The following is an 18,791-nucleotide window of genomic DNA, read 5'->3' as shown; positions in this document are numbered from 1 at the left end:
AATATATATTAAAGTGTTTTTACCTTTTCGAGTTCTTTGAGACTTGCTGGAGATACATCCGAGTGTCGTCTGAGCTCAGGACTTCTGGGTGGAGCGAGACCACTGCCGAGATTCGACGTTGGACCACCGCTTTGACAACTAAGCCGTGCATCGCTGTGGCGTCTTTGTAATGCTTCGAGGACTGGTACTTCAAGTAATGAGTCTGTTGATTCTTGTGTTACAATTGGTTGTCCACGTGACGCTATTTTACGCCGACAAACACTACACCGCCACGTTGACTGAAAAAGTTATTTTATTTTTAACTTTGATTAAAACGGTTTGAATTAATTAAGCATCGATATTTGATGGAATTAATTTTATATGAAGTACGATTGAAAAAAAAATAGAGATATTGATATTTTTTCGCTAAATATGTGAGAGGTAGCAGTAGATTTTGTTGAAGTTGGATAGTAGGAGCTTCAGGTTCGTGATTGAATTCAGGTTTATGATACTAAATGGGCAGTGTCATCCTCATTAATATTCATTAACCCGCATTCATCTTCTGATTGATCCAAACTCAAAAGTAGATTATTCCCAGGACTTTTTATGACTTTTCCTACTAGAGGGCATCATAATGAACAAAAAACGTTTATGGTATGATGGGTTATTCCCAACAGGAGCAAAGTTACGGGCCACTTCTGATAATACTGCATAGACAGTGTCATCTGCCCGTATCTGCCCGACGTCGATTACTCAAAAAATAAATTATTCCCAGGACTTTTTATGGCTTTTCCTACTAGAGGGCATCATAATGAACAAAAAACGTTTGCATTGTGATGGGTTATTTCCAACAGGAGTAGAGTTGCGGGCTACTCTTCATAGAAAATCCTAGAGGGCATTATAATGTACGAAAAACATTAATATTATGATGAGATATTCCTAACAGGAGCAAAGTTACTCTCCATGAAAAAACATGGACGTCACCTTTTGAGCCTTTTTCTATTCAGACACACCATCATACTTCAAAAAAAATTTCTTTTGGACTTTCTTGAATTTTTTCTACTAGAGGACGCCGTAAGGCTAAAAAAATACGCATTTTTCTTTCTATCGTGATTTATGTCGATGGGCTTTTAATGTGATATACTTTTTAAACGTGAAAAGTTCAAGCTTTAATTCGAGCCTACGCACAATTATTCCGCCTCATTTCCGTCACTCTAAGTCGTTCATTAAAAAATCGCCACCACTCTTTCTAAGTAATTCTACAAACTGATATTCTACAATCTTTCCATACAATATTTTAATTTTCGCCATCATTTTTAGCATATCAAAATCCATTAAAAATAAATGAAATTCTTTAGGCTAAATTGATGTTCCACTATATACTTAGTATCGATTATTACTTTACTTAAAATGATAAAATATTCAAATAAATTCGAAAATAAAACTAAAAATTTACCAAAAATAGTCTCAGATTTAGGTCATGAGAATTTGTTTACCCAGAAACTTTTCATTTTGTTTTTACCAGAGGAAATTATCTATTAACAGGTCTCTTGAGAGGAGAATCAGAGGAAGAGAAAATCGGAATTACCGCGAATGAGGAAGTGAATGCGAGTTGGAGTAATTATTAAATACGAGTCAAGTTTTATTTTTAAAATTCCTGATTAAGACAATTATTCTCGGGACTTAACGATAAATAAACAGCTAACCTAATTTTCCAATTTATATTCTACAACATATTTATTATCATTATTTTATTCCACTGCATATTTTTTGCGTCATCAAATGAGAATGGATTGAAATACTTTAACTTTTTTTTTGTTTTCAAATTAATCCGCTTAAAATCATAAGAAATATTAATTATATAAAACATATATATGTATAAAGATATCAAGAGAATTAGGTCATAGTTAAAAATAATTTTTTAAATCTACAGAAATTTCTGCCTCACTAACTAAATATTAATTAAAATAATTTTTTTTACTTCAGATTAAAATTTAAAAATGATTATTTCATCCATTAAAATTTCGATGCAGTGATCCCGCATTTTTATTTGTTTCCATATATATAAAAAATATATTGAAGTTATATAGAAATATATGAAATCATATAAGAGAAAATATATATAGAAATATAATAAAATTGGTGGAAATCTATATATGTGACAATATAAGATTTCATGTATCGTCACATATATATTTAAAACTGTAACATATATTTTTGAAAATACGTTTACCAAATATGATATTTTCAGGCGGGATTAGTATAAGTAACTAATTATTGAGATTTTTAAAGGAAAATAAAATGAAAGTGTTCCCCTAATTAATGAATTATTGAGATGAAGAGAAAATAATGAAAGTCTAAATATAAAATGTTGAATGAAAATATAAATATACTTACCGGATCATCATAGTCTTTTGTTTCAGAATAAGAGGCGCAATCATCGCAAACCTTGAACTGACATTCATAACAGGTACGTGAGAAATCATCGGGTTTGAAGGCCTTGAGGCAGACTCTGCAAGATCCAGCTCTACTCGCTGGTCTTCCTGGTTCTGGTTTTCTATTTAAAATAAAAAATATAAATATTATTCTCACGCAATATTTTCGCCTGATGAATGAATTTTTAAAATTAATGGGAAATAAAAAAAAATTAAATTTACTGGTGCAATATTTCTTTGCGCAAATGGACATTGGATGTTAACACGAAGAAAAAAAATCGGGTCAAAGCGTCAGATGTGTGAGATTTCCCGGCAAACAATGAGAGTGAGTAAAAAGAGTAACTACGGAATTGGATAAAATATATATATATATATATATATATATATATATATATATATATATATAATAGAAAAAGTTTTTTAAAAAAATATATATATATAAATAAAAAAAAAATCAACTGGAAGTATTTCCGGTTCACGAGTATTACGAACAGTAGTGCAATAACGAGTTCTCGTTAAATAAAATGGCTGACCAAAATGATCCAATGACACACTAGTAGTTTTTTTCACTTTATACTTTGAACTATTGTATTATTTTTTTTTATTTTAGTTTTATTTTATTTACTCAAAAAGATGAAGAAAAATTTCATTGATCTGTAAAGCATTGAAAAAAAAATTTTAATTATTTTTTTTTTTTTTTTTTTTTTTTTTTAGTGATTTTTTTTCCTGTTTCGGAAGCTCTTTTATTAATTAAATAGACGGTATATTTATATTTGAAATCATAAATATTTATATACTCACGGTTTTATTGGCTCGATGACGGGTGCCTCTTCTTTCGGCACCAGGTCCTCGACGGGAGTAACTTTAGCCGGCGAACCTTTGGCAACTGCAACAAAAATAAATATTCACTGTAATTTGATGAGTAAATATTTATTTTTTATATAAATACTAAATGATAAATGTCAAAAGTTAATTGAAATTTTTTACACCGCCGCGGGAATAAATTCAAATTATTTGAATAAAAAAAAAAAATCACTGAAACTAAAGAGACAAAATAAATAAATCTGCAAGTAAAAAATTGAAGTTTTTTTTTTTTAAATTGCAAAGGTGGCCCGCTTATCTTTCATAGCTCTTCACCCTTATTTTCCATCGCCTAAAGTATCCCACAACCACCAGTGCAATTTTTTTGTTCTACTTTTGTAAAGTTGATAAAATAGAGGGATAAAGAACGTCGACGTCGATGGTAATATAAATTGCGGCAATTTTCCAGATCACTTGACAAGCCCTCCTAATAATTCCAAAAATATATGATAATAAATCTATAGATATATCTACACACAGTGCTTAAATAAATTTTTAATTAAAACTTTTTAAACTTTTTTTAAAAAAATAAGTTATCGAATTCTTTGCTTTGTGTTGCTGGAGGATTCAAGTACTCGTAATCCGATTGTTTACAAACATATATATATATATATATATATATATATATATATATATATATATATATATATTCATATTATTTTATTTTATTTATTGTTTTCGTTCGCTTGTTAGACTCTTTAAGTCACGAAGTGATAAAAGAGCGATAAGTTCTCACTCTAGTTTTTGCGATCTCAGATTAATACCTTGAACTTTTTTTTTCTTTATTTATTCACTGGAATAACTTACTAACAATGTAATAGTAAGTTTAACGTCTTAATTATTAAACTAAAAAAATAAATTAGTAAAATTAAAATTTATGTTTCATAGCTTTTAATTAAAAAATCTTGTCAACTATCAGATTACTTCCGATGGAAGGTAATAATTTTCAGAGAATCAGTCTCAACTTAATATTATATTATACAGAACAATAATAAATTATCCCCATTAAATTATATTTTATTCCAAGGCAAACTTTTAGTTTTAACAACTTTCTTCACTAATCTCTTTTTCTTCCCACACTTTACTTTTGTTTGATCATAGAAAATAAATCCGTGGAAATGTTATTTTATACTTGAACAAATTCAACCCCTGAAATAGGACAAACTAGTCAACACTCTCAATGTATTTAAATAATTACTACATTAATTACTTTTATTTTAAATTTAAAACTTCATTTTTTTTAAAAAATATATATAATACAGACTACTTACTAATTTAATAAACAACCATATATATGATATATTATGAATTCGAATAATGAATTAAAACTTGAGTACTTTAATTAAAAAAAATTTTAATTATTTAAAAATGTCACGACTAATGACTATTTTAATTATCTTCGTTAAAAATTTATAACAATTATTTTTGTTTGCTAATTATTAAATGAATAATTAATAAAAATGAATCAAAATATATTATGTAAAACTTTTAATAATTTAATAACATGATTAACAATTGGTAAGTTTTTAATTATGGATAATTTTTTTTTTTTTTTTTTTTAGAGACGGATAAAATTAAATTTAACGCCAGCATCTCGCTTATCGTGATAGAGAAGCTAACGAGTGACCAACCAGTGTTGAAAACTCATGAATATTCATGGCGTTACGAAAAATGAGTCTACGATAATGGAAGTAAGATAAACAAAAAAGAGAAAAGTGTTATTAAATAAAGTTTTCATGCAGTTGAATAAGTTATTTGTGTAATTATTGTTTGGAAAAGTGGGTGATGATGAGCGTTTAATTATTTATTTTTATGAATTATTTATCAAATGTCTGCTGGCAAGTGGGTCTAATAATATGTTACTGATAACATTTATTATTATTATTTAGTTTTGATATTAATTTCTGGATTTACGTGTGCTTGCATGCCTCTTTGACTGTTTAATTACATGAAACAGCAATTAAATTATATTAATACTATTAATTTGGTTAGTTATTAAATATTTCATATCTGGAATTTTTATTCAAAGGGAGAGATTCGAAAAAAACAAAAAATTTCATAATTAAAGCGTTCCGGCTACTTTGGAAAAAAGCTGGGGTAAAATGAACTAAAAAAAAAGTTTTTCGCAAATTTAAAAAAAAAAATATTTTATATCGATTAAGATTTGAATATTGAAATTTTATTTATTTTTGAAGAGGGGGCAAAGTGGGTCACTCAAGGAAAATAAATATAATATCATTAATTTCTTTACACGTTTACCTATTTTGAGACCTTTGATGCTTATTTTCACTTTAGTATGCTGCGACCATTAAATTTGAAAAATCAAAAATTAGGGGCAAAGTGGGCCCTTCAAAAAATTTCGGATTTGATATTTTTTATCATTCGCACGTGTGATATTTGCAAATAACTATAAAACAATTGTATTTTAATAATATAAAAAATCATTTTAATAGTATGCTGCAGTATCTTTAAAATGTAATTTTATTAAATTTAACTTTCTTAATAAATTATATTTAAATATATAGAAAATTTTCAGAGGCCCAGTTTGCCCCCATATTTTTTGAAGTTCTGAAAATTTTAAGGAGTCCACTTTGCCCCCTCCCCTACTATCAATTTTAGTAAACATGAAAAAATAAAAAATGGCCGTACTACTCAAATTGACCAACATACCCCTACTATTCCGCAACTGTATACAATTAAAAAAAAAATTTTTTCAAAAAATGGTGTCTTATTTTGCTCTACTTTTCCGTATATAAATTACTATTAATTCCATTTAATTATTAGTTCGATCGTATCAACTTACAGGTAATAACTTCTTAAAGGTTATAGTAATAATTTTTTATTTAAAAATTAATAACAACAAAATAAAAAAAAAAAAATATAAGAGTATCAAATCGGTTGTGAAGTTTTAATATCTACTCGGGTTATTTTAAACGGAAAATTAAATTTTTTATGGGTTGAAAAGATTAAAAAAAAATATAAAAAAGCGTTTACAATGACATCTCTTAGCTTATTACTTCTTTTAACAATATCGCGAAGCATTTACGAGTTTTTTACTTTATATTTTTTTTTATTTTATGTTATTACTATTATTATTATTGTTATTTTTATTTTCCCGTAGTTCCTGTAGTATTTTCCATCGGAAGTAATTCCATTCGATTCTCACTGAGAATTCCATTTTAAAATGTATCCAGTTGAATCGGGGGGACGCGAGGCGGGAACAAGTGACAGAAAAAATAAATAAATAAAATAAAATAAGAGCAAGACCAAAAGACGAATAGAAGAGTCGAGCGTTGATAGAGTTATGGTTACGTTTCGAGGCAGACAGGTTTAATTTTCGAATCGACTGTCGTCTTTTATCAATAGCCTTTAACGATACCTCATTTTTTTTAAACATTTTTCATTCACAGTTGACATTGTTACGAAATGTACAACTCGAGGTAGTAAGTGCGCTTTATTATCTTCAACTGAGCCACGTAAAACTCAATGTATTGCTTTATTTTACAGACACTATTTTATGAGCTGGTATTTTTATCGATATCCAACTATTAAGTACTGGTTATATTATTTTCTTATCAAATTTTCATCCCTTAACTTTATTACTTGTACATTTTTTTTTCTCTTCTCGTCTGGATTTTATTTTAATTTTTATTTCCTACTTTACTTTTGGCCTCGCTATCTTAGATTTAATTTCATTCTTAGTTTCTCCATCGAACTCGGCTTTAATAAATCAGGTCAGACTTACTGAAGCGTTATTTTACGTAGTCCATATAATTTAAAAAATATTATATAGCAAAAAAAAAAATTGATAATTGTGGAGCGTAATTGTTTCATCTTGAGTGGCTTGTAATAATTTTTTTTTAATAAAAAAAATTTAATAGAGCATTTTTTTTTAATTGCCCGACAATTAAATGAGTATGGAAGATAATAAAACCGGAGTTAAAAGATTTTTTTTTTAAATAAATGAGTATTTTTAAAAATAAAATATCTAGTTAAATTTTTGTTTTCAGTTCTTTTTTTAGAGGATTTGTAAAGGTGTTCTAATAAGGGCTTATTTATAAAAGATTTCGAGTAATTTATAAAGAACGATCATTAGCTTCAATAAAAAAAATATGTTTGATATTTTTTGAATTAACGATTTATAGAAAAATATAAAAATTTTAAGCAGGTAAATATTAGCAAAGAATTCAAAAAAAATTTTTTTTTTGTTTAAATAATTATAAAGTAAGAATAATAAAATAAATATTACTAATAATTAAAAATAAAAATAAAAGTTGGATATCGATAGACAATGACGTAATTTAAATTGAGAATTTGAAAATTTCCAGCACGTTTTCAAGATGGAATATATCCGAGGCTTAAGGGGTGCGACCTAACGGAGAATGCTTATCGAAGGCGACGTCAATTCAATAAAACCGATGATATTTATCATGCCATCGTTTTCCTTATTGGACTGGTTATATATATTTCAAACCACACACTTGCTCTGTTTGCTTCCACTTTGCTCACTCACACGGCACCTTTCATCCTTAGAATCTCTAGGCAAATTTCTAAGCACGTGCCACCTTATTTTATTTTTCATCCCTCATCCTTTTTATTTTCTTCCTAGTAGCCAAGTTACCGAGCTAAAATATACAAGGGTCGAATTTGAATACCTCTAGGGTCTAAGTTTTACGAAGGACCGTGAAATGACGGAGCTGAAGAAATAACAGAAAAAACGTCCAAGAGAAAATAATAAGAAAAAATATATATATATATATATAGATATATATTAGAAAAGAAAGAATAAGTATGACCGAATTAGAAGGAAGGATAAAACCCTCGAGGGTAAACTTGGAGGCTCGTCTTATTCACTCTGTCTTTACTTTATCTTTTTGCGACCACCTTCTTTTCTCCATCTCCACCTTCACCTTCACTTCCACCGCCTTCGCTACACTTCAACTTTTACTAAAACTTTCATCTCTTTTTGACTCACCCCTACCCCCACCCCTTTTCCACCTGCTACGTAATACGGCTTATTCTCCGAGACTATGTGACTAGAGACTATACCGAGGTGCTAATTGGACTCAAGACTTTCAGACTACGACCTTGCCAAGTAACATGACCTGATGGCTTCCAATTCATTTTACACATATCCCACTCCGGCAATTTAATGAAAAAAAAGTGTAACGATTCAGACAGTAGAAAAAATGAGAAATAATTCTGGGGTTTTGAAAATAAAAATTAATTTAAGACGCTTTCAGAAATTTATAAAAAATATGAAAAGGGTTTCTAGTTTATAATTATTTTTTATTTACGTCGTGGATGAAAAAAAATATATGACAGATAAAAAAATATTGCATTGTTATGTCTGAAATTATCGCTTATATTATTCATGGACACGTTAATAATTCACGGAAGATTTATTATTTAGATTAGATGTGTCACTTTTATTTGTATTAAGATATGACGGCTTACTTCGAGTTGAGCCTTGCGGTTCGATATTATAGATGTGAAGAATTGATACAGTGAAATTCTTTATTTATTGGAAATAATTGTAATAAGTGACGAATAAAAGAATGAGGACATGGAATTGGAAAGCCAAGTGCACACAAATGGTCACTTTTCGACAGAAATTGCTGGAAACGAATAAATTACGGTTGGAAATTATTTTTAAAATAAAATTTTGACCCTCAAAATTTATGACTGCCCATTTTATCTCGCTCTCCTCAATTCAATACCCTTTTTCGATCGTTTATTAGATTCGGGATGATAAAAAATAATCAAAATATATCAAAATCTAAATTTTTGAATTATGAGCGTTTGAAAAGTGATGAAAAATAGAAAAATCCACTGCTAAGCCATTTCAGAATCCGGACAGAGCGTTTTTTAGTTTTCAAACTCATATCTCACTGAGAAAAATTGACATTTTCAAATATTTATTATACTTTTAAATTCGGTGTCAAACTTAGTATTAAAAAAAAAATCGAACCTCGGAACTTACGCGAAAATTCGTTGATGCCAAAATAGAGACTGCATTTTCCAAACTTTAAAATGGATAATAAAAGAAAAAACTGTCAATCAGTTGACCCTGTGGGCCAGCCCCAATACTTCCCACTGTTTTCGGGTTCCTTGAGCTCGAAAACATTGTTGTGAGTACATTTTCGAGCTCTTCGAGAAAAGAAAATCCGATGGACACGCAGAGTAGATGTCCATACAGATAGCCAGACACATGCCCATACACATGGGTCTGAGCTGTTCCAGGTGTCTGGAAATTATTTTCCTCTTTGAGATCAAAACTGTTGATCCGTTCAAAAGTTACAGATATTGACATACGTACATACACTTGGACATCATCTTGAAATTAATCACAATAGCTCCCTAGAACCCCAAAACGTCAAGATCACCTAGAAATCCGATTTTCGAAAATCAGACCGAAACCAATAACTTTCCGAATTTTTGAAAATTTCCAATTATCCTAGCGGAAAGTTAAAAATATTGCATTTACAGTAAAAATAAAAAATTAAAAAACCTAAAATATGTTCAGTAAAAACTAGACCAATGCTCTCGGGAATCTCTAAGCCGCTTCTATTTTAAAGCAAAGAATAAAGTATAGAATAGAATACAAAACAAATGGAAACCATATTTCAATATCTGCAGTCGTATTTACATTTTGTTTGTTCGCAAATGCCTAGACGTCTATGAAACATGATAAATAAAATTTTTATTTATTATTCTGTATGATGAATGCTTACTTATGTGTATAGTTCACGCAAAAGTATTACCAATAAATAATAAATAATAATTCGATAAACAAAAACTTACCATTGCCCGTTACGGTCATCAGCTGCCGCAATTTGCTAAAAGTCGTTCCTGTATCTTCGGGTGTTACTGATTCAGCAGTCGTTTCTGGCTGCGCTGTCACCATCTTAAATAACAGACAAAAATATACATATATATATTTAATCAATCAATTAATTGAAATTATAAATCAGCCGGCTTGGTGCAGTAACTGCTTGGACTAGTAATCAGACGGACGGGTTCGATTCCAGGCCACCGCAAATAAAAAAAAAATTCATATCATAAAAAAATTTTCTAAGTTGATGGACATGGAAAATAAAATATCACAATTATATAATGATAAGAAGGGCAAAAAAAATGTTTGTAAAAAGTTTTCTAATAAAACTCGAGATAAATATAAAATATAACATTTATCATTTCAAAGATAGAGGTATCAATTAATAAAATAAAAAACTATCTATCAGGATAATTTAATTATGATATGACATCTAATGAACAGCTTATTGAACAATCGAGTGATCGACTTTGATGAAGTACTACGTATATAATCTATGAAGCATGATATAAGCTTCAGAGCGTTGATAAAGTCCATGCTCACGTTCGATCAGCCATCGAATGGATAATATTAAGCCCTGATATTACATGTACCCTAGGATAGATTATATACTACAGACTACAGATTACAGGCTACTCGCCAAAGTAGTAGACACTAGGCTACTGGAACACTGGGTGAAGTCCAATGAATAGAATGTTATCAAAATACTTGATGTGGCCGAACGAGAATCTGGAAATAATTTCATGTCTTGTCGGTATTGTTCTCGTAAGTAAATGGGCTTTTGTAGTGACAATAAAACGAGTGTTTTATACGTTGTACAATGTAATAACATGAATGGACAAGAGTGGGAACAATGAGATATTTATTGATAAGGTCCAGAGTCCAGGGTCGTGGAAAACGATTCAAGGTTGGCGCAAAAGGAGACGGATGAGGTGGAGAAGCACCGGCTGTTGATGATGAGCACGAATGACGAAGGATGTAGGACGAGGAATGGAAGATGGAGATGTGGGATTAATGTAGAGGTAAAGAGGTTGGCCAGCTGGAGATGGACTGAGCAAAAGCCAATCTCGGAATCGTGATGTAAATTGGGAGTAGAATGCCTGGCGAGATGCCAGTATACAGGAATGGGGAGGACGCGGTCCTTTCAGAATCTAAACCCCAAGACCAGACTCTCTGCAACTCCACTTGGTTTCTATAGTGCCTATTACCTGGGTATTATTCAGTCAAGTCACTGGATTGCTGCCAGGAATTTATAATGTCTGGTATTTACTTACTATCGTTTGGCTGTTGCCACTTATACTGTTGACTAAATATCTGGTTTTATTTTTTTATTGGTTCCATAAACTCACAACTCGGGTATCAATTGAGCGGATTACAATTCACGTTGGACTGGCAAAGCTATTTTATTAATTTAACATCGGTATTGAGCTTTTTTCATGGTTTATAATTCGGCGTATTGATGAGAAATAAATTGGAGCCGAGGTATGTATGGATGTTATTGATGGGAAATGAAATATCAGAGGAACATTTAATAGAAGAGTATATTATTTGCTTCCTATTTTTTTTTTTTGACTATACTTTAATGAAAATGTACTTGGTTTATTTAATATTTTTTATTCAACTGTTGTGTTGTTTTTTTCCATTTGAGAAGAGATGTTTGTTTGTCAAGCAGCCTGGTCAGTTTTATACAGCGGAAAATATAAATCGATGGGATAATAATTATTGAAATGGTTTTTTTTGTTTTGGAAAACAATATTGATTAATTTTTAATATATATAATCTATATATAAAATATAATTCGCATCGAAATATTAATTTAACTTTAAACAGATTCGATTGCAGTGGTTTTGGAATTTCGTTATTTAACGTAATATTCGAGTGAGTTATTATTGAGAACAATATTTATAATTAAAATTAATTTTCACGTGGGTTAAAGTGAATCTCTTTGCCGCATGACAAATGTTTGTTAGCATTAATTTATATCTTCTAACTACGACTATTACGTCATCGTCCTACACTCGCAGAGACTCGTACACTTGTTTTCAAATGTACATATTCATTTACTAATTACTTCTTTTACTAACTTAATATTTGATCTTACTCAATTCCAAATGTTTATATTTATCCAACTTCCCACACCGGAAACAAAATAAAGTACTCACATTAATAATTTATTTTAAAAATTAAAACTCACTCATTCATTTCATTTTTTTCATCCCCCAGGAAATTTACTTATCATATCACAAATCGGTATTTAAATTTAGCCTTATTAGTAGCTATCAATCAGCCGTAACGTAAAATAGCATGACTGAAATTCCTCAAGCTCCTTTTTACATGCATGAAAATTTTCCGCGACATGGAATCATAAGAGTGATTCTATTTTATATGCCTCTGTAGCGCACATAAAAACATTCAAGCCTAGCGGCATTTCTAGCTCCTGAGTTGTATGAGCTTTGAAAAACATCAGTTGATCGCTCGAATTCTTCGGCTACTTTTTATAGCGATACAAAAAGACCTAAAGAGAAATTGTGGTACAGAATTCCTACAGCTTACTGACCAGTCCAGTGACTTTAGAAGTATTTATGTTAAAGCGGTTTTTTTCCAGAGACTAACTCCACGTTTAAAATATATGTAGAAGTATATAATGTAAATATATTCATAATTCATAGAGGAAAAAATTTAGTACTTTAAGCTATTCTAAGTCGGTCTACAGTTATTTAGGTATTCAATGATGGAAAAGATGTTTACAACCAAATATCAAAGTTCTCTATTTTTTTTACTTATTTCATCCATATTTGCAATATTTATTCAATAAATACTTCAAACGACTAAAATTTTTCTTAAAAAATGTTTTCTTTTTCAAATATTTTATGTAAATATTATTTTCCATAAGGGATTTTACTATTCACTGTCAATATTTTAAAATTCAAAAATACTCTGGCAGAAATTTCCATCAGTCAGTTAATGCAAGCGATTTATAAAAATCTCCAAAAAGTAAAACAAAAAAATCTTATCCAAGCCATTACAACCGACAGAATAAAAGTCACTGAAATTCCCATATATATATTATATTAAACCCAGTATATTTTACCCTCGCATGTTTCTATTCATCAAGCATACCCTCAATTTATGTGTGCTGCGTGAAAAATAGGTAATAAAACCCCGCAATACCTGTTCTACATCAGACAAAGAAATGGCTGTAATATTTTTTTCCTTCCTGATTTACAAAAATATTTGTTCCGGATATTCGATACACAACTCGAGAGCGAATCAATTCCTCCCTATCTCTATATCGCTATCGCTACACATAAAGATTATAAATAATCTCGTCTAATAAATCACTGGAGATGAGCAAGAGAAAATTGGATAGTAGAGAAAATCAGTATCACCAAATAATCGGATTCGTCAGTATCAATATGAGTATAATAGATACATATATATGTAGGGGAGAACGAAGCATGACGGCACCTTCGAGCCGATATTTATTTTTTGTCAGGTGCAGGTTCTTTAGATCTATTCCTAATACATTCATCATAATTTAAGAAAAAAAAAAAAAAGAAATTTCGGGGTACGACCGTCCCCTGGTGGTAAGGAAATAAAAGTTATTTTGTTGAAATTTTTTTGCGGGGTCTGACGATCTCTGATAGCTCGTATCGCTCTAGAACATCACTAATATGTCAAAGTTCATGAAAATATGATGATGACGAATAAAATTTTTTTTTTAGAGGATTTATGAAGGGGTCCGTCATGCCTCGATCTCCCCTATGTCTATACACACGTGTTGGCATGATATTGATATAATTTTGAATGACAGATTATATATAAAGAGAAGCAAGTGTGCGTGTCATTAGCGATTAGTTGAAACGCCAACATTTCGAGTCACGTAACCTAAGGATGAGTGAAATTCCGCGGGCAACTATCTGACATTCGAAGCAGTCTATGGAGAGTTTGGTTGGATCGAGAGCATCGGGCAAGTAAAGGACTTTGTAGTAGAATTCACCTCCTTCACTCCAATTATCACACCAATCGACATTTCCTCGATAAATCGATAAGACTCTTCATCGATACTCATCTCGTCTCATTTCATCTCATCTCCCATCGCCCATCTCCCCTACTCTAGTATAACTTGAGTTGTTCATAGTTTCTCCTTACTTTCCTGTATTATGTCTTATCATTCATAGAGTGGCTTATTCAAAATTAAACGACATTAATTACAGCCGTTATCTATACCTTCTTTATTGATTACTTTTAATTGCTTTATTTCTTTTACTATTTTTATTTTAATTTACTTCTGCTCGGCAAAAGATAAAAGAGATTCTCTCTATTAGGAAATCGGTATTCGAGAACGAATTCATAGACTGTAAATCTCAACTTTGTCAAGTAATTTAATTTAAAATGTCTAAACGTATTATTTCCATTTTAAATACATTTTAGTCACGTTTTAAAAGCTTACAGCTCTTTAAAAAGTACCTGCAATGTTTTTAAATTGGGGTGAAACCTTAAAGTGATTTTAAATAAATCATTTGTAAGACACTTTGACTAACAGCATTTTTTTACATACTAATATTTTTTTTTTGTTCAAAGAACATTGTATTTTTTTTTCTTATATAAATTGGAGTTTATCACAAAAAAAAAAAAATTTTAAAACGGTTGGCTTCTGAAACGGCGATTTTGACCAAAATTAAGGCGTCCGTTGAAGGTTGGAAGACCTCTGGGGTATCGAATAAGTCTTCTAGAAGAATTCTAACCCATAGAAGTGATGAAAAAAATTTTTTCCTCAAATTTGAACCATGGGTCGAAATTTTCTATCGAATTTCTATGAGATTTCTTAGACAGCGATTCTGATCGAAATTTCTCAAAATAAAAATATTCAAATTTACTAAAAATTTAAAAATTGAATTTTTACGACTGGATCAAAATGACCTGTCCAAATTTTTTAAAATTTCCATCCCCTACTTTTAGTAAAATAAAATATTTTTTTGGTAATTTCAACATTTATTACCTTTTTTAAAAATTCGACTTCACTAAACCCTTTTGTAATTTATTTTCAATTAAAAAATTTAATTTACAAAATAATTAAATTGATAATATTTTTCTCAGATGTTTGTGCTGACATAAAAAGTCTAATCAATTTTATTACTAAAAAAGATAAAATAATAATAATGGTAATAATAACAATCTGTAAAAAATGTTGGAGTAAAGGATTCGCAGATGATTCACAAAGAAATGAGAGCAAGGACATTACCTAGTACTGCGGGAATGCCTTGAAGTAATGCACGATTGAGATAAGACGTTGGAAATGATACGATAGATATTGAAAAGAAAAAAAAAGTATTAAAAGCTAAAGAAAATAAAATTGAATATGGTTGACAAGGAATAGAGTGCGGAAAGTAACTTGAATAAATAGAGAAAGAAAAAATTTTTCTTATCTCTTTTACTATCTAATAAAGATAAGACAGAGTGCTGGTCTTTTAGTGCTCGGAGCAATTAATTAAAAATATAAAGTGGAATAGAAAAAAAGGTTAACGCAATCACACGGGTATTTAGGTCACTCTTAAGTGAAGATTGTAGCGGTTGGTATTTTGGTGATCTGAAGCTATTCAAGGGGTGGCCGGAATGGGCGGTTGGGAATTTATTGTTTCGCGTGCGACCGAGATACGTCCGTAGGTGTAAATCAATCGAAGGCGACTTAATTTAAGGCACAGCACTGCACCAACCGATTAGCCTTTTTTTTATTTCTTAAATGACAATTTAAACGAAATTTTGTTGCCAGCAAAAAAAATCAGTTATTTTTACAAGTGACATTTGTTTTTAATTTTAAAAAATCGCAATTAAGAATTTGAATGACGAAATTTTGAATTTTAAAAATTGGCGGGAAAAAAAAATATTTAAATGAATTTAAAAAATAACTCACCTTTTTCATGAAGGACATAACGTTTGTCGGCAACATTTTGAATTTTGAAATAAAGTCCCACTTATTTTTCTAAACTGTCGACAGACAATTAAATTTAGAGTAAAGCCAGAAATATTAAATTTTCTTGTCGTTTGAGGTGAGTTAAATGCCAGTTGGCGGTTCAAAGAAAAAAATCTCAAGACGTGTCAATAATAAGCGGCCACCAGGACGACGCTCTGACGTCCTGTTGATGCCCGAAGACGGTCATAAATGCCGGCGGGCTACCTCACTGCTTTAACAATTTATCCTCTCAGACAGCTTACTATTTTTTTTCCTTCTTCTGGCTCCTCTTTTTTTAACTTTTTATCTTCTAGTTTCCTGTGACCTAACGACAGTGCCCTAATGTCGTACTTTGGTGATTTTCCCTCTTACGATTTTGACTCACGTCTGGCTTTCCTAAATGTGACCTTCCGAACATCAGGATCCTCATAAGCATTACTTCCGTGTATTACGTGATATTTTAACTTTCTCTTTATTTTTCCTTTCCTTCCTTGTTTATTTTCTTCTCACATCAAATCTATCAACATAAAAAAAAATAAATTATTATTTTCACTCATAAAGTGAAATTTTTATTATAAAAAATTAAACTAATAAAATTTCATTTCTTTCACTAATTAATTTTTTTCTTTTTTTTTTTATTTTAAATCTAATGAATTTTTTTTCCAGCATTATTTTATATCAACGTCGCAGAAAAAAAAATATAATCAATAAAAATAAAACGAGTATTTTTTTTTATTCAATAATTTTTTTTTAGCTCACAAATAAATTACGAAACGATAATTTATTTTTTTTTTTCCAATTTCTGTATACTTGACATGAGGAAATGTCATATTGGAATATTTAGATGACATTTTGAACGCAAAATCGCACTAGACTACACTACACTATACTATACTACTAGATTTGATAGTAATATACCCAGTACATGAATGAGAGAAGACCAAACCGACAGATAGAATTACGTGAGGACAATTCATTTGCATACTTTACATGATATTACCATATATAAATAAATGTTAATTTACAATTGGATTGTTACGAGCATAGGTAACATGATTGTTTGGAAATGTTAACAATCGAACTGTAGAAAGTACATCGTACTGTGCATAAATATATTATATAAACAATCAACAGTGTTACCAAGCCATTTAGATTCTCCGTCAAGTGAACAGACGCGTTAACTTTCCTCATTAGTATCCCGTTTATCTCTTATTTTACTTCCATTATTTTACTTTTGTTTTTGTTATTATCATTATACTAGTGCACACAATTTAAATTGCGCGCGAAAATAAATTCAAATGTGGTCTACAAGATTACGGAAATGACTGAAACATTCGAACACGTTCTTAATCATTTTTGAACTTTCTGAAATATTTCGGGAAATTTAAAATGCAACACGAAATATTTAGAATTTAAAAATATGAAATTTCAATTTGAAAAAATTTTAAATTATCATTTTTTTGATACAGTGCAGGAAATTTGAAGATCTTAAGAATTGTATACATTTAGAAATCTTTTAAAATATTCCCAAAAATTTAAGACTTTTATAACAGAAGATGATTTTTCAGAATATTCTAGAAATTTTCATAGAACTTTAGGAAAAATGTCAACTTTTGGAAATAATCCGAAAAATTATATAATTATTCTAAACACGAAAAAATTTTTTTTACTTCTTGAAAAATTTTGAAATAATCTGTCAAGAATATTTGAAAATATTCTTGAAACTACAGCATAAAAAATTGGTTTCTCTGAGGGAAATTTCAATTTTCATAAATATGATTTACTTCAATCAACGAATAAAAATCAGAGGAGGCTAAAGTACTAATTATAATAATAATAATTATTATTATTTAGTGAAGAACACATATGTGACATTATATATTCAAGATTAAGTGAAACGAACAAGTATGTAGATCTCTTGGCAGTTATAACAAATTGAACAACGTTCGCACTAGTGGTAGAAATAAATTTTCAGCATTATATATATATATATATATATATATATATATATATATATATATATATATATATGTAGTGAGAGAGAGAGAGAGAGAGAAAGCAAATTAAGGATCCACGTAGTTTCCTGGGAATTTGTGCTCGTTATTCTTGGCTTACCATTAATTACAATCTGATTACGTAGCCAAGTTAACCTTAGGAACCCACCAAAAGTGACCGCGCTTTTAATACGACTTAATTAGGGTAATTATTTACGGTTTATTATTTATTAATTTCAAGTGATAAATGGATGTTTAGGTGGTTATTAAGATGTTATGTGGGATTTCGGGGATGAAAATTGTCGAGAGTGTGATTGATGAACACAAAAATGTTGGGGTAAAATATGTTGGGTGTGTCGAAGGATTTTAGGGACAACTGACTTTTGGTTTTGATAGGTTGGGTTTGATTTTTGTGTTACATGCTTCAGGTTTTGAAGTATCGGAGAATGAACTGACGAATGGTAAATAATTTAAAAAGGAAAAATTTTAATTTTAATTTTTAAAGTAAATTATTAATGTGAGTACTTTATTTTGTTTCCGGTGTGGGAAGTTGGATAAATATAAACATTTGGAATTGAGTAAGATCAAATATTGAGTTAGTAAAAGAAGTAATTAGTAAATGAATATGTACATTTGAACACAAGTGTACGAGTCTCTGCGAGTGTAGGACGATGACGTAATAGTCGTAGTTAGAAGATATAAATTAATGCTAACAAACATTTGTCATGCGGCAA

At 29.8% G+C, this 18,791-nt stretch overlaps 1 protein-coding gene across 3 annotated transcripts in view; it reads right to left on the bottom strand.

Annotated features, from left to right (window-relative positions):
• LOC103577405 (regulating synaptic membrane exocytosis protein 1) overlaps positions 1–18,791 on the bottom strand; it is an 88,840-nt gene that overhangs the window by 48,513 nt on the left and 21,536 nt on the right. For all 3 annotated transcript variants that reach the window (XM_053738427.1, XM_053738429.1, XM_053738428.1), the window contains exons 2-6: positions 16,025–16,580; positions 10,080–10,182; positions 3,216–3,300; positions 2,377–2,536; positions 24–278 (exon numbers count right to left, since the gene is read on the bottom strand). In XM_053738427.1, the coding sequence (XP_053594402.1) occupies positions 24–278; positions 2,377–2,536; positions 3,216–3,300; positions 10,080–10,182; positions 16,025–16,060 (639 nt within the window). In that variant the 5' untranslated portion in view covers positions 16,061–16,580. The remainder of the gene's footprint in view (positions 1–23; positions 279–2,376; positions 2,537–3,215; positions 3,301–10,079; positions 10,183–16,024; positions 16,581–18,791) is intronic.

The sequence above is a fragment of the Microplitis demolitor genome, chromosome 4 (genome assembly GCF_026212275.2).
Source record: "Microplitis demolitor isolate Queensland-Clemson2020A chromosome 4, iyMicDemo2.1a, whole genome shotgun sequence".
In the NCBI taxonomy this organism is placed as follows: Eukaryota; Metazoa; Arthropoda; class Insecta; order Hymenoptera; family Braconidae; genus Microplitis; species Microplitis demolitor.
This window is presented reverse-complemented; position numbering and strand designations above follow the sequence as displayed.